This window comes from Corvus moneduloides, chromosome 30, assembly GCF_009650955.1.
Source record: "Corvus moneduloides isolate bCorMon1 chromosome 30, bCorMon1.pri, whole genome shotgun sequence".
NCBI classification, from domain to species: Eukaryota; Metazoa; Chordata; class Aves; order Passeriformes; family Corvidae; genus Corvus; species Corvus moneduloides.
In genome coordinates this window covers 1,330,246-1,346,680 of record NC_045505.1, presented here as the reverse complement: position 1 = coordinate 1,346,680, position 16,435 = coordinate 1,330,246, and the positions used below count along the sequence as shown (strand labels likewise).

General features: G+C 52.0%; 1 protein-coding gene across 1 annotated transcript; it reads left to right on the top strand.

The window, feature by feature from the left end:
- The first annotated feature begins 651 nt into the window (after window positions 1-651).
- On the top strand, window positions 652-4,561 carry LOC116436736 (keratin, type II cytoskeletal 6A-like). The gene is made up of 9 exons (XM_032094097.1): window positions 652-1,214; window positions 1,585-1,799; window positions 2,080-2,140; window positions 2,249-2,344; window positions 2,590-2,754; window positions 3,022-3,147; window positions 3,539-3,759; window positions 4,001-4,035; window positions 4,155-4,561. Exons 1-9 carry the CDS (start codon window positions 729-731, stop codon window positions 4,361-4,363), a joined length of 1,614 nt encoding a protein of 537 aa, XP_031949988.1. The 5' UTR covers window positions 652-728; the 3' UTR covers window positions 4,364-4,561.
- Window positions 4,562-16,435: the final 11,874 nt, after the last annotated feature.

Below are 16,435 nucleotides of genomic sequence, written 5' to 3'. Positions count from 1 at the left end.
AACATGGACAGTTTTCACAGGCAGAAAAGGTCTGAGAACACTGTTCATAAAATTCCCTCCACTTCCTTCCCACTCCCCAGCTGGATTTTGGTGGCGGATGCTCCAAGACTCCCTCATCACCACCCTGGCTCTCCCTCCATCACCTCTTTCCCTCTCCTGTACCAGTTCTGCTTTAAAGAACTCTCGTTTGGGCACGAGAACAAGAGAAAAATTTCCATCAGGTTGGGGCCTGAGGTGCTGATGCCACTCTGGAGTTTGCTCAAAACCACAAACCATGATCAGAGACTTCTCAGAGCTCGGACCTTACACCAGGAACCAACATTCCAAAATCAACCAAATCAACCTTACACAACTCGGGTTGATTCATCCATGGACTGGAGATGAGCGAGCACTTGCCCAACAAGGAACCATCTCCCGCAGCAGTGGAAGGAGGGAGTGGGAAAGGGGTGGCTGCAAACAGGAGCTGAGCAGCCACTATCGAGGTTTTCCCAGATATTTCAACACCAAAAAAATGCAACCCCTGCACTTTTTTGAAAGCGCTATAGGTGCTCATGGTGAACTCACTGTGGGTGTGCCGGGCCTGGTTAATCAGCGGAATGAGCTCCACACTGGAGCCGTCCCCTCCTCATGAGGGTATAAAGGGCCAGTCCCAGGCTGGGGGAGCACAGCTTCACTTCCAGCCACTTCCTCTCATTCCTTCATTCCTTGCATCACTCCTGGCAGCTGCCATGTCCCGCCAGTGCACCGTGAGGAGCCAGGGCAGAACCGGCTTCAGCGCTGCTTCTGCCTTCATCCCAAACACCAGCAGCTCCAGCCTCTGCCTGCGCCCTGCATCCCAAGCTGGAAGCTGCGGTGCCACCACTGGCTATGGAAGGTTCCCTGGAGGGTTTGGAAGCAGGAGCCTCCACAGCCTTGGCGGATGCCAGAGGATCTCCGTGGCTGGAAGAGGTGGTGGCTTCTATGGACTTGCAGGTTTTGGTGCTGGCACTGGGATCTCCTGTGGGTTTGGTGGGGCAGTTGCTGGTCCCTTTGGGTTTGGTGGTGGCCCTGGATTCCCTGCTGTCCCAGTCGGGGGCATCCATGAAGTGTCAGTCAACCAGAGCCTTCTGAAGCCGCTCAGCCTGGAGATTGACCCCAACATCCAGAGTATCCGTAAGGACGAGAAGGATCAGATTCAAAATCTCAACAATAAATTTGCCTCCTTCATCGACAAGGTGAGACCTGAGATTCCCAGTTGTGCTGTGGTGATTCTTTTGTGGGGAAGCACAAACAAGGGTGAATTTTATCTTTATCCATAATTTTGCTGCCCCTGTACTGCAGTTCTAACATCAGCAGCTTGGGAACAAATCCTGAGGGTTTCCAGCTTGGAGACCATTTACATCTTTCAGGAATGCTGAGACCAGAAAACAGGGACAAAGTGGTGTAAGGACGTAAGGAAGCAGAGTTGGGAAAGAGAGCAGGAGTGTTTAAATCATCAGCTGCTCCCCAAGGGCTGAGAGCTCCCACCTTCCAGCAAGTGAATCCTCGCAGGATGTCCCTCACGTCTCCAAGGAAGACCATCCTAAAACACCCTTCTCTCTGCAGGTCAGATTCCTTGAACAACAAAACAAGGTCCTGGAGACCAAGTGGGCCCTTCTGCAAGAGCAGGAGAACAAAACAGTGAGAAAGAACATTGAGCCCCTTTTTGAGACCTACCTGAACAACCTCAGGAGGCACCTGAGCAGCCTAATGACAGACAGGGAGAACCTGGAAGGGGAGCTGAGCAAGGTGCAGAGTCTCGCTGAGGACTTCAAGAACAAGTGAGTCTCTTCATGGTCTGCCTGGGCCTGGGTGGACTGCAACAGATGCAGAAAACAAGGGAAAAAAGCCTTTGTGCTGATTTAATCTTCTGAGTAAGGCCTGAGCTTAATATAAAATATTGCTGAAAAGTCACAGGCAGAAAATTACAGGACAAAAAGACCAAGGCGCCGAACTGTACATAAAAAAAAAAAAAAATTAGAGGTCCTCTAATTAGTCCATTAGAAATGATGAAATTATTTTTAAACAAGCCTATACCACCCCTCCACCTCCATTCCACAGATACGAAGAGGAGCTCAACAAGCGAGCGGCCGTCGAGAGCGAGTTCGTGACCCTGAAGAAGGTGGGTGGGACCCACACGGCTTCCCGGCCCAGCAAGAAATCCCTTCTCCAGCTTTTCCTCTGCTTCTCTGAAACTCACCTGATTCTGCTGATGTGTTTCCTCTCCTAGGAGGTGGACACTGCCTACCTGGACAAGACAGAGCTGCAGGCCAGGCTGGATTCCCTCACGGAGGAGATCGACTTCCTCAGAGCCCTCTACGAAGCTGTGAGCACCAGCGCTTGCATTCTTCTCCCAGTCCTTGCCTTCCCTTCCCATTTCAGAGCCTCAGGGCTGATTATTTTCCCTTCTCTTGCACTAAATAATTCACTGTTTTTTCCATTTCACATTTCTGCATGAAGCTGTCCTGGAAACATCCTTTTGTTCACCCCTCTAACCTCGGGGCTTTCCATCCTCTGAGCAACGTTTGTGTCTCACCCTGTGACTCCTGGGAATATTTGCTGCTTTTGCAGGAGCTGTCACAGATGCAGACCCAGATCTCTGACACCTCCGTCATCCTGACCATGGACAACAACCGGAGCCTGGACATGGAGAGCGTCATCGCCGAGGTGAAGGCGCAGTACGAGGACATCGCCAACCGGAGCCGTGCCGAGGCTGAGTCCTGGTACCAGTCCAGGGTAAGTGCCTGGGAAGGCTTCTGCAGTGGGAAAACCACCCTCACATCCTCAAATTGCCCCGGGGAGATGGGTCCCACTGTGATTCTGAAACACAGAATGTCTTCAGATTTAATAACCCTATGAAATTTGGAAGCGTTAATTTGGGATTGGGAACACGCACACATTTTGGAGTGCAAACACCCCCAAACCCACACTCTAAATCCAGCTTATTATTGGGCTCTAAATCCCGCTTATTTTCCCTTGACTGATTGTTCCTCTCTGTGACAGTACGAGGAGCTGCAGGCCACGGCTGGCAGGCACGGGGACGACCTCCGGAACACCAAGCAGGAGATCTCGGAGCTCAATCGCCACGTCCAGCGGCTCCGATCTGAGATCGACAGCGTGAAAAAACAGGTAAAGGGCACCGCCAGTGCATCAAATGTAACTCTTACTGTGACCTGACCGCTGGGTTGTCCAGGGAATAAAAATAAATTCATCCAAGGGAGTTCTGCTGAATCAGGAATGAACATGACAGGACTTATATCAGAGCAGTGACATCACCAAGAGTTGCTCAGTGTAATATCGATGAACCCAAGGAGATGCTGAGAGTTGTGGAGGTAAATCCAGATTGTGACCTGGCTCAGAACATGGATCAGGTCAATGGATTGAATTCAATTCATAGATCAGTGATAGTTAAGACCTATTGATGTTAACCCAAATATCAGACCTGGGATCGGGACCTCAGGACACAAAAAGCTGGATTATGCTCTCAATAAGGAATGAAAACCTGGATTTTCCCCTGCAGGTCACTGGGCTGCAGACGGCCATCGCCGACGCGGAGCAGCGCGGGGAGATGGCCCTCAAGGACGCCAGGGCCAAGCTGGAGGAACTGGAGACAGCCCTGCAGAAAGCCAAGGCTGACCTGGCCCGGCAGCTCCGGGAATACCAGGAGCTCATGAACGTCAAGCTGGCCCTGGACATCGAGATCACGACCTACAGGAAGCTGCTGGAGGGCGAGGAGAGCAGGTGGGTGGGATTTTATATTCCAGTTTTCAGAGGTACGGTGCAGTTGCGGACCCTGGTCAGGTTTAGACCCACATTCAGACCTGGGAGTGCCTGTGAAGAGGAGCTGTTTGGGAAGAGCAGCCTATCATACAAACTTCCCACCTTTCAAAAATATTCCAAGGAAATCTTCCTGCCTTTGTGAGCAGGTCCTGCTGACAGGTTCCCCTTGAACCCTCACTGGCTCTCTTTTGCTCCCTGACAGGCTCTCTGGGGAAGGTGCTGGCTCAGTGAACATCTGTAAGTAACTTTTAGAGAGAGTTTGGCACTTTCTCATTTACCTCCCACCCCTGCTCAGAGCCCATCCCACTCATCCACTGCCAGTGGATGTCTCTCACAAGGGCGTTTTCCTCTGGCAGCCATGACCAGAACCACTTCAGGAATGGGATATGGAAGCGGGAACTGCCTGACCTTCAGTGGCGGGGCTGGAGGTGGGGTCTGTGCTGGACTGGGAATGGGCTCCAGCTCCGCAAGCGGACACGGCACAGATGGCTCGTGCATGGTCGGAGGGAGCAGCTCCAGCTTCAAGTCCATCTCTACCAGCTCTTCCACCAGGAGATGTTACTGAGGAGCTGACTCCAGGCCCCAGTGCCACCAGTGCCGAGGCTTCTCTTGGGTCCAGTCCTCACCCAGCTCCTTCAAAAGATTTGGAAATCAAACCCATCTGTCATTATTTATAGAAAAGATGCTGCGCTCCCATTTGTCCTTTGACCCTCCAGATTCCTCATTTCCCAGTGCTTGTCTAATAAAAGGCACGTGGAATTAATTGTCGCATCCTCTTTTTAATTCCAATTCTTTTCTCATACCCTGGGGCAAAGAGCGGTTGGTGCAGCAGAGTAACTTTGCTGCTTTGAAGGTAAAAAAAGTCACACACAAGTTGAGACAGCTCCTTCCTCTCCAACTCCATGGACCTCATATCCAACAGGAATAGAACATTTGGATGTTCCATTTCCGTGAGGATTGGAAGATATCTACCCTTCCTACTTGGCACTAGAGAAAGTCCTTCTATCTTAATTCCTACGTTACGACATCTCAGCCTTTTATGCCACGGTGGTTGTGCCCACACCTCTGTAACCAAACGGGGTGAGTCACGGAGGGATATAAATCTGTGTTTCCCAAGAAAATGAGTGCTGCAGCTCATCTGTTCTGCACACAAACCTCCTGCAGGGACTGATAAAACACCGCCCTTACCATAATGAGAAATGGAAAGGACCCATTAAACCCCCAAAGTAACCCTCTTTGGGAGGAATAATGTCCCCAGAGGAGGCTGTGAGACAGTGAAAGACCCTCAGGGCACTGGAAAGGAAGTGGGTCGTCCTCTTCAGCACCCCCCCCCCCCCATCTTTCTCCAGCCTCTCTGGTCCACATCCCACTGGCAGCAGCAGAGCTGGAGTTTGCTTTGTTATTTCAGCGCTGTCCAGCATCAAGGCTCCATCCAGAGCTACAGGGATGGGGAAGGGTCTGCAGGGGACCCACAAGGAGCAGCTGAGGGCGCTTGGTTTGTCCACCTTGGAAAAGAGGAGACTGAGGGGAGACTCCTCAGGGCTGCAGCTTCATCCTGAGGGGCATCTCTGCGATCTCTGCTCTGGGGACCAGGGACAGGACCCAGGGAGCGGCTGGGGCTGGGCCAGGGCAGGCTCAGGCTGGGGATCAGGGAAAGGTTCTTCCCCAGAGGGTGGTTGGGCACTGCCCAGGCTCCCCAGGGAATGGGCACGGCCCCGAGGCTGCCAGAGCTCCAGGAGCGTTTGGACAATGCCCTTGGGCACAGGGCGGGATTTTGGGGTGTCTGTGCAGGGCCAGGGGTTGGACTCGATGGTACCTGTGGGTGCCTTCCAGCCCAGGGCGTTCTGTGACTCATCTGATGAGCAGGACTTTCATACCTCAGGCTGTTTTCTCTCAGGGGACCCTGGACTTTGAGAATTCTCATCATTTTGCCTCAAAGCACCCGGGCTCCCAGAAAGGCGCTGGTGTGTCCCAAATCCTCACCTTTACCAGCAGCACCTCAGTGCAGGTGAAGTTCTGCCTGCAAAGCTCAGGAGTGCAGACCAAGACAGGAACTTCTTGCCTGGATCAGCAGAGGTTGTCACTACCCCACCATGGCTGGAAATCTGGGGGCAGTCAGGTTTCTTTCTTTAGCAAAGCACATCGAACTGGCATTTTCCCCACCTCTGGATTCCCTCTGGCAGCAACTTCGGTCTCATCAGCTTTAAACTGAACAGGAACCACTTTAACCAAGCTAAAACCAAACCCAAAGGCAACTTGTGGATGGAAATGGATTTTTTTTTTTTTGCCCCACCAGTAATCTCCTCTTTGAAAAACAGCTTAGAAAACACAGGTTAGAAAGTTTTACGAGCTGTCGCTGCCAGCCCGCGGCATTGGAGCGGGTGGGGGTGCCTGGGTGCCAGATACCGAACCCGTGAGCTCACTCCCTTGAGCTGTGGTCAAGCCCAGCTCTCCAAAAGAATAAAAGGCTGAGGGGACTCCTGATGATGCCTTTTCTTGGTCTTAAAATCAAGAGTCATACACGGTTAGAAGGGGAAAAGGGATTTTACCTTGGTATTTATTTTAAGGATCCTTAGGTGCACACGTCCAGGTCACATGCATCGAGATGCACCCCGCCGAGAGTATCTCTGTGTGTGTGTGTGAGTAAGAGTGTCCCCCCCCAACATTGGGTATAACATTTTAGGTTTTACTAATTAGCAGATCTATCAAATATTCCCCAGTGAGAGGCTCAAGTGAGCTCCCCTCCCCAAGGAACCTTCCCCTGGATGGTTCTATCTCGGTTTACAGAATGTGTTCTGGAGAGGACCTTGGGGTCTGGGGCACACTGATCCCTGGCTACGAAGCTTCTAAAATGTTGAGTCTCTTAGCTTGACAAACAAGTCCAAGAATGTAGGGAAAAAGCACTGAGAATACAGAAGTTGTAAAAAGGTATAACAGGGGTATAAAAGAAAAGGCAAAAAATCTTCATGGCATCACTGATCCCAACTCCCAAAGATTCCTGCTCCTCTTCCACCTCACCTCATTGTCCTCTTCCAATGTTGCATCTCTTGGAGCTGGGTGCTGCTCCCGCCGCCACGCCCGCCCAGCGCAGCAGCTTCGGCTGTGTGTCCGTGTCCCACGGCACTGCTGGAGGTGTGGGAAGGGCCACTGGAGCCTTCAGCAGGAGGAGCCTTCACAACCTCGGGGCGAGCACGAGGATGGCCATGAGCAGAGGGCCCTGGGCTGCCAGACCAGGACACAGCCCAAGGGCAGGAGGCAGAGCTGGAGGAGCAGGGCTTGGATGCGGCCCTGGAGGGATCCAAGAGGTCAAGGTCAACCAGCGCCTCTTGGTGCCCCTGAACTGGAGTCGACCCCAACATGCAGCAGGTGCAGCAGGAGGAGAAGGACCAGATCAAATCCCTCAACAACAAATTTGCCTCCTTCCTCGACAAGGTGAGGCACGTTCTGCTCCTCCAGCTCTGGCATTGCCTGGAGATGGGGTCAGGGAGTTCTCAATGTTAGAAATTTAATTCTTAATCATTAAAGCAGGGTAAAGGGTTTTGTTCAGGATTTTGTTCCATATCCAGACTGTCCCTACAGCTCTTTTTGACAACCTAGATGCGGAGCAAATTATTTTTCCAGGTTTCCTTGCAGTTGAATATTTCCCCTGGCTCCCGAATCTTCCTACCAATGATCTTTTGGTGACACACCCATCTAATCATGCTTTAAATTACAGAAAATATTTACAATCCCTGTCATATTAAACCTCCATTCCATGAAAAGCAAGGCAAGTTTTGAGTTGAGGATGCTGAATTATTTATATTGTTCTGATGGGTTTCAGGTGCGGTTCCTGGAGCAACAAAACAAAGTTCTGGAGACCAAATGGACCCTCTTGAAAGACCAGAAAATGGTGCAGAATAACCTGGAGCCCATGTTTGAGCTGTACATCAGCAATGTGAGGCGGGGAGAGGCTGCAGCTCAGCTCCGAGCTCAAGGCCATGCAGGACACGGTGGAGGACTTCAAGGTCAGGTAGGCAACCCCCAGAAAAACTACAGTTTTCCTTCACTCTGTTCTTCCTGTGTCAGTGAAAAGGCCCAAGACAGCCCAAAAAATGTGACCTCAGAATCATGGAAAGGTTTAGATGGGAAGGGACATTAAAGATCATCCCCTCCCACCCCTGCCGTGGGCAGGGACACCTCCCACTGCCCCAGGCTGCTCCAAGCCCCAATGTCCAGCCTGGCCTTGGGCACTGCCAGGGATCCAGGGGCAGCCACAGCTGCTCTGGGAAATCCATTCCAGGCCCTCCCCACCCTCACAGGGAGGAATTCCTTCCCAATATCCCATCTAAATCCCTCCTTTTTTAGCTTAAATCAGAATTCGTTCAATGTATTGGAGAGTTTGAGCACTTTGGAAAGCGAGGAGTTACCTCCCACCCCAGGGAAAGTCGCCTGAGCGAGAGTTTCAGCTCAGCAACTCTTTGGGCTGCTGGGAGCAGGAGTTCCCTCTCTCCTCTGCTCTTTGCACTTGGGGAAAACATCCATCCAGTACTTGTGTCTGCTCCCATGGCCACGAGGGATCCACTGCGAATGGATGGGAATAAATGAGGAGCTTAAATTGTCAATGGGGAACCAGAAAAACGAGAGGTGGGAGAGAGGTGCTCACCCCAGCTCCCAGCAAGGGCACACGCACCCTGCCAGAACCCTCTGCTCTGCCTTCCCCAGGAGATCACATGCCTGACACTCTGTGCCACCTTTCCCAACAGGAACAGTTCCCTCCAGCCCCAAAGCAGCATCGGAACATCCTTGACTGCCTTGGGAAAGGAAATCAGTGCGCACACGAAATCCCTGGACAGTCAAAGGCCACGTCAGAGAAGCGGCTTAGACTTTAGAGCTCTGCTTGTGCCTGAGGAAGTGGCAAATATTCCTTCGGGATCAGGGGATTTGGGGGGAAAGCTCAATGACGTCACACACGTTGCTGGGCAGGGACCACCCTCTTGCATCTACACCTACAAAAGGACATCAGGCTCCTGCCCCACTTCCTAGGAATTTGTCCTTCCCACCTTTATCTATTTTAAACTTCTTGGCTCCCAGATTTTCTTCCTAATATGGGAATTGGAATGAGATGATCTTTAGGGTCCCTTCCAACCCAAACCTCTGATTCCTCTGGGCCAAACATTTTCCAGCATCTGGACAATAAGCATTTCATTTCCTCTTCCACGTGGCCAAGAGCTTCGAGACCCACAAACTGCTGCAAAGCTGAGGCTCTGCTTAATGGAAATGATTTTCAGGGATGGATATTCCTGATGGGAATAAATCTTCCCCCATGAAAGGGCCAGGAGAGGCCGATGGTTTATTACTTGCACGGACTCCTTCCTTTGAACTCCTCTCTTTCTCTCTTTCTCTCTTTCATCTCCCCCATTTAATCATTACATGGGAGCTGGGCATCAGTCCAGGCTCCCGCTGGGTTTTGACCTTTCCCAAGAGCGCAGCCTTGGCTCTCCCTGCCCAGGCCACCCCGCCCTCCTCCCCGGCCATCCCGCGGGAGCCGCGGCGAGATCCCGGCTCTCCTGACTAACCAGGTGTGGCGATGAGCTCACCCCCGGCTCCACCCAGAATGTTTCGGGAGCACCAGGCTCCCATTCATGGGACAAAAGGTGCCTTTAATGAGGGCCTGCAGCTTTTCTAGACGCCTCCCCAGGGGTGCTGCCTTGTCCATCATGATCAGTGACATAGAAGTAGAAACAATAAAGCTCCACCAAGGACTCTGGTCCAGCGCTGTTCCCTCCAAAAATCTGTGGATTGGTGGTAAACGCCCCCAGGAGGAGACCCTTTGGTCTCTCCTCGTGTGAAGAGGGGGTTTGCACAGCCCCTGGGGGAGGCTGTGAAGGGATTCTGAGCTCTCCCTCCCCACAGGTGCGAGGAGGAGATCAACAAGCGCACAACAGCGGAGAACAACTTTGTCGTGCTCAAAAAGGTGAGAAGGCACCGCCACCAAAGCAGGGACAGCTTTGGAAAGGCAAACCACATTCAAATCACCCTTTGTACCCAGCAATGCCAGGCCCAGAGCACCAAGACAAGTGGAGTCATCCCAGAAAGCAGAAACGCCCGGCTGTGCCAGTGGGGCAGTGCTGGGCCATAATTCCTCCTTGTTTCAGGTCCCTCATCCCAAACTCAGGGGTGTCCTGGTCCTCCAGATCAGCTCTGGGTCATCCAGACCTTGTCGCTTCACCAGATGCTCCTCCAGTCCTCAGCCTGTCTGTGTCCGTCCCCGACCCCCACAGCCCCCTGGTCCCACCTGCAGGAGACAATAAGAAGCTTCTGCTGCTTCAAGTATCATGCAAAATATCTGTCTGGGCCCTGGCAAGGAAAGGGAAATTCAGTGCTTGGATCCATGGACACCCTCCCTCCTCCCCTCCCAAAAAAAGGTGGAGGGGAGAAATCAGTTTGCTCTTGGCTCTGTTTAAAGGCACAGAGATCAAGAAATCCTCAATTTCTGGTTTAATATGGAATTTCAGTTCTTAATTTAATCTGAAAATCCAAAGGTTTGTGTTAGATACAAAGACTTCATCCAAGGACCCAGAGAAGGCCTGGTCCAACCTCCGTTGTCACCGTTCCAGGATGCAGATGCTGCCTAAGTGAACAAGGTGGATCTAGGGACCAAGGTGGATGCCCTGGCAGAGGAGACAAACTTCCTGTGAGCCCTCTATGAAGCAGTAAGAGTATCCCAAATTTCCCAGTCTGCTATTCCCCCATTTTCCTGGTGTCCAGAGGCTCGAAGAGCCCAAGAGCCAGTCAGTGCTGCAGCTCCTCCCCATCCCTCTTCTACACCTTGGTCCAGGACAAACAAACAGCAAAGCATTTGGGACAGAAAATGAATTTGTTTGACTTACAGGAGCTGTCCCAGCTGCACTCCCAGATCTCTGACACCTCTGTCATCCTGTCCATGGACAACAACCGGAACCTGGACCTGGACAGCATCATCGCCGAGGTGAAGGCGCAGTACGAGGACATCACCAACCGGAGCTGCACCGAGGCCGAGTCCTGGTACCAGAAGAAAGTGAGGAGGTGAAAACAAGCATGAGATTTTTGTTGAGCATTTCCCAGAGGGTGATTTATACTGGAGAGAACAAACAGCGAGAACAGGGGGAAAAGGTGTAAAATGAAGTGGATTTGAGAGGAGTTCAAATAGTTCCTTGGAGATGTTTGGCAGTTAGACTTGATTGCCAACCTTAACGAATCCCTGATCCTTCACAATTCCATGTGAAAATGCTGCTTTGATAATGAGAGATGGAGGAGCAGAAGGAGACAGAAGGAGGAAGGAAATGCGCTGAAGCTCAAGGGGATGAGTGTGGTCCTGGTCAAGAGAGGATCAGAGTCTCTGCCTGTCCCCGTAAGCCACCTCCCCGCCCACCCAGTACGAGGAGCTGCAGCTCTCAGCCGGCCGGCACAGGGATGACCTCCAGAACACGAGGGTGGAGATCTCACAGATGAACAGCCTGGTCCAGCGGCTCCACTCGGACATGGACAGCGTGAAGAAACAGGTACAGGCACAGGACCTCCCCAAACGTGGGGCACTCCCGTCTCCACCCCTGGCTGGAGGGGGCCTGGGAATCGGTATCCAAACCCACCACATGATCACTGGACTTGTTCCCGTCCCTGTAGGTGGCCGGGCTGCAGACGGCCACCCCTGACGCGGAGCAGCGCGGGGAGTTGGCCCTCAAGGACACCAGGGCCAAGCTGGAGGAACTGGAGACAGCCCTGCAGAAAGCCAAGGCTGACCTGGCCCGGCAGCTCCGGGAATACCAGGAGCTCATGAACATCAAGCTGGCCCTGGACATCGAGATCGCGACCTACAGGAAGCTGCTGGAGGGCGAGGAGAGCACGTGGGAGCTGCCCCTGCAAACCAAATCATGTCCAAATCCAGAAATGTTCTCACCTTTGCCTTGCAAGGAACTGAAAGTGCCACCAAATCTTGCAGAGAAAACTCACCCCCATCCTACACAGTTACAGGGGGCATTCCAAATCCTCTTGGATGCTCCCCATCAGACCCAGCCCCCCTTGGGTCTGTTTTCCAAGGTCCCTGGTGCCAAAATCTTGCTTGAAATTATCCTAAATAATGAGCCCTGACTTCTCCATCCTCTCTTTCTTCCAGGCTGGCTGGAGAAGGCCTTGGTGCCGTGAATATTTGTAAGTAGTTCATCTCACAAACAGTATATGAAGTGATTCCTTGATTGTACCTGGAATTGAGGATAAGACAAGGAAGATGCAGCTTGTAGTTATCGGCACAAAAATTAATATAATTAGGTTTTGCTGCCTAATTTTTTCAGCCCTTTAGGTGGGACTAGGGACACCAAAGAGCCTGAGGCACATTTTCCTTGATCTTGATTTGAAGGGATTTGTACATTGAGATTGTCCCTTGGGAGACTCCGATGTCTGAGACCAGGAAGAAAGGCTGGAGAATAAGATGTGTGAAATCCAGGCAGTGACAGACCGTCCGAGAAATAACTGGAATGTGTGAAACTAAAGCTTGAAGTTCCTTTGTACTCTTTCAAACAAACCCAGTGCCCCTGCTTGCCCTTCGCAGCCGTGGTCTCATCTGGGAGCAGCGGCATAGGTGGGAACACGCTGGGGCTGGGCTCGGCTTTCAACAACGGGCTTGGACCGGGGGAAGCGGCGCCGGCTCCAGCTGCCGGGCCGGGGGATTCGGCTCCGGAGCAGGAAGCAGCTCCAGCGTCAGGTTTGTGTCGAAAAGCACCACCCTGAAGAGCCACCGGAGCTGAGCCACTCACCTGGAGCGGGGGAGGGCGAGCAGCGCCGTCACCTGCCAGCACAAAGCCTGGAATCATCTCAAAATCCCCGCTTGTCACTTTGCCATTAAGGGAAAACCTTCCCAGCGCTATTTCTCGGCTTGGGAGCGATCCCTCCCCCAGCTGGCCAGTGCAGCTTGTCAGTGATTAATCAGCTGTCTCATTAACGAGTCTCATTAACGTCAGGGCTCAGCTAGCACCTTCCCAGTGCCCCGGTGCCAATCCAGAGGAGGGGCAAGAATTCGGTTTACCTCTGGTCCATGGAAGCAGAGCCTGTTCCTTCACCTGCTCCGGGAGAGTTGAGCCCGTGGTGCTCCCTCCCTGCTACCCCTCCCTCACTCCCCACATTCCTAAGGAATTGAAAACAAAACGTCTTCCCACGGGCAGTTTCTCCATTCCCCAGTTCCTCTGGCGTTGCCGGCTCACTCCAGGGCTCTCCTGCTCTACCTACATCTGAAAATTCAGCCTTAATTTTCCATAGGTGAAAGGGCTCTCTCTAATGTCCAATTAGTTCCTCACCCACCCAGAAGGGATAATTTCAAGCCCAAAGCCCATGTGACCCACAGGTGTCCCAGCAGAAAGTCATTCCCCTTCCCAGAAGCTGGAGACGGGTTAGAAACCCAGCGGGGGAAAAAAAGAAAGAAGGAACAACAATTGTTGAACCCAAACCATAAATTTTACATAACTTGGAAAAACATCTCTGGTTTAGCTTCTTTCTTTTTTTTTTTTTCTTTTTCCTTCTCTTTTTATGGGAAGTGGAGGGAGGCAAAGAAGAGGGTTGGGAAATTCTGTGCCAAAATGTAACCAGCTCGTTCCTCCCATTTTCTGCTCCTGCTGAACTTTTTATATGGATTTTATGAAATTTCTTCAATAAACTGCAATCAAACCACGAGCAGTGTGGGGTTTCTGTGCCACCACGGAATCCCCCTACAAGTGTCATTTTAGAGTCATTTTAGAAGATTTGGTCTCATCACCGGCTGTTGCTCAGAGCCTTCCCATCCCCTGCTCCTCCCTGTCTGTGTCCTGAGAGGAGGGGGAGCACTGGAGCATCGGGAGAGGGATCCCAAAGCAGCACCTTGGCAGGTTTTCCACGTTTAACAGCCACAGAGCCCAGAAGGTGGGGCTGCTTTCACCTGGCCAGAAACACCACCACCCCAACCAGCCAAAGAGCAGAAAGACAGTTTGGGATCAAAAGTTGTTCCCCAGAAGCATCTCCCTCTGTCGTGGACTGAGAGCGCTTCAGGCAGCCCCTGGAGATGCCAGAACAGCAGGAATGCTCCAAGGGGGTTTAAAACCAAGGAAGATGGATCCCATGGATCAGAGCTAAACTTTTGGAAAGGCTCATTCCAGACAAAGGAAAGCAGTTGGGCTTTATCTTCATCCCCTCTCTGGAGCGGCTGGCAGAGCCACCAGGCCAGGAGTTGCCAAGGATGTGATTCCAGGGCAGGGAGAAGCTCCTGAGCCAAGGTTTGGGCTGGGTCAGCCCGGCTGGAGGTGCCGAGATCAGCCCAGCTCCACAATTAAACACCCGGAGACAACGAGCCAACCCCGCTCCTTCCGCTTCCCAGGAGATGCCAACTCTCCCAGGCACCCAGGGCCCAACCAGGAAAATGCTGAGCTCTCTGAGCTCCTTTTAGGCTGGATCCCAAAAAACGTGCTCAACTCTCAGAACTCCCACACAGCTTCACCCTAAAACATCAGTGCCTTTTGGGGCTGCGTGCAGGAACTTCTCCTCCATGGAGCAGAACACGTTCCCAGGCCATGGGAATGCCAAGAAAATCACATAAAAGCACCTTTAGAAGAGGGATTTCCAGGGCTAAGCCTTATCCCATTGCAGCCAAAGGAATTAAGAGTGTTCCCACCCATGGCACAGAGCCCTGTTGATATTCCAGCAAGGGTGGGACTGAAAATCACCTATTTCATTTCCACAGGAAAGATTTACCTGCCTTTCCTGCATTTTTGTCCCTCTGAACCCACCTCTTCCACTGAAAAATAAATACATGCACAGTCCAAACTCACAGGGATTTGCCCCACAATTCCAGCTGAAAGAATGCCCAGGTCTGGTTTTCCTGGCAGCAATTCCCCGTGGAAGACACTTCTGCAGGTGATGAGAGGTGTCACTCTATGGAACGGATCTCAGCTGATTTTGGGATGGCAAAGGCTGCACAAGGATCAGGATCTGCTCCAGGTGCTCATGGGTGACTTCCATCAGCAGCTGCTGGGGTTGGGCACTTGGAGGTGGAAGAGGGGGATTAGATTAATGTTCCTGTTTAATCATGGAATATCCTGAGCTGGAAGGGACCCAAAGGATCATCTGGTCCAGCTCCTGGCCCTGCCCAGGACAGTCCCAAGGATCCCACCATGTGCCTATGTTTAAGCTGAATGATGAGGAGCAAAGTGATGTTTTCTCCTCCTCTCACAGCCATGAGGAGCAGCCCCCCCGCCCCAGGCCTGTGCAGAGGAGGAGTTTGTTGTGCTCTGAGCTCTATAAACCAAACATAACATTTATTCCAGGCTTTTATGGAGAACAGCAGCCAATGTTGTCAGAAGGAAGGTGAGGCCTCTCCCTCTCCAGAGACTCTAGAGGGACCTAAAGGCCAACTTTTGGGCAGATTTTAATTAGAGTAGAATCCCACCTTCAATGGATCAACTTTAGCCGAGTGTGTTCATTTAGGATGTTTGGACACCCCAGCTGGCCCAAACCCTTCCTTCTCCTCTCTGTGTCCAGTGACATTTGTCATCTTCCTGAGAGGATAAGGGAGTAAAAGGCTTTAATAGCGTAGGAAAATGTGTGTCCTTGAAGAGAGCAGCCCTGGGAGTTTGTAACCTCATTATCTGCTGGCATTAAACACTTTTCTCTTCCATTTCCCAAATCCTTTACATGCTCCAGGACATGGGTTGTGCCTCCGTGAGCAAAGCTGAGCTGAAAGCCAAGGTGGAGTGCCTCATCCAAGGGCACTGAAGAGTCTCGGTAAAGTGGTAGCAGCTTTTCCTTTGCTTTTCCTCCCTGCCAGGGCCTCTGTGGAATTGGGCTCCCACAACCCATCACTAAATCCCAGAGGTTTTTGGTGTTCCAAGCGCATGTCAGTCGATTGCTCTGGATTTCAAAGGTGTTACTCCTGCGCTGTTTGGGCAAGATCCCAAGGAATCTGTTCCGTCCTGATGGGGAAGAGAGATGCCTGGGGCTCCATTCTTCAGATTTCCAGATCTGAGTTCAAAAGGCTTTTTAAAGGTTGGTTTTCCCAGCCCCTGCCAGGTCTCCCTGTGTGCAACACATCCTCTGTCCACTCCTTGCTGCTGCTGAGTCACTCGTGTCCCAAGAAACAAAGGTTTGGCCTTAAAGCTCCAGATCCGGGACTGCGGCCCCAAAATCCCCCTGAAGGTTTGATCAGTGACTCATCTCCTCACTCTGTTTGTATTCCTCATGTTCCTGCTCTCCTCGATGTGAGGAACTGAGAGAAACCACTGGAATGCTGGCAGCTCCTTGAGCACAAAGACTGAACTGCAGAGGTGATCCAGAGACTGCCCAGAACAGGGAACCACCGAAGCCCAGGGAAGGTGACTCAGGACACTGAGGTGTCCATCACAAGCCCAAGTTGTGGTTTTCCAAACCTCTTCCAGAGCATGGGAACAATAAAGGCAGTTCTGATGGGATTGGGTTGAGCTGCCCCTCTCAGGCTTGTGAGTAACCTGAGCACCGAGTAAAGGGTCTGGTACAGCCAATGGCTGAGCTACCACCAGCTGTAACATCAGTGAGGGCACAGCAGAGACCATCACCTCTGGAGCTGCAGCAAATCCCACCGACACCCCGCGTCCCAGGGTGTGACACTTTCCAAAGCATTTTCCAAAGC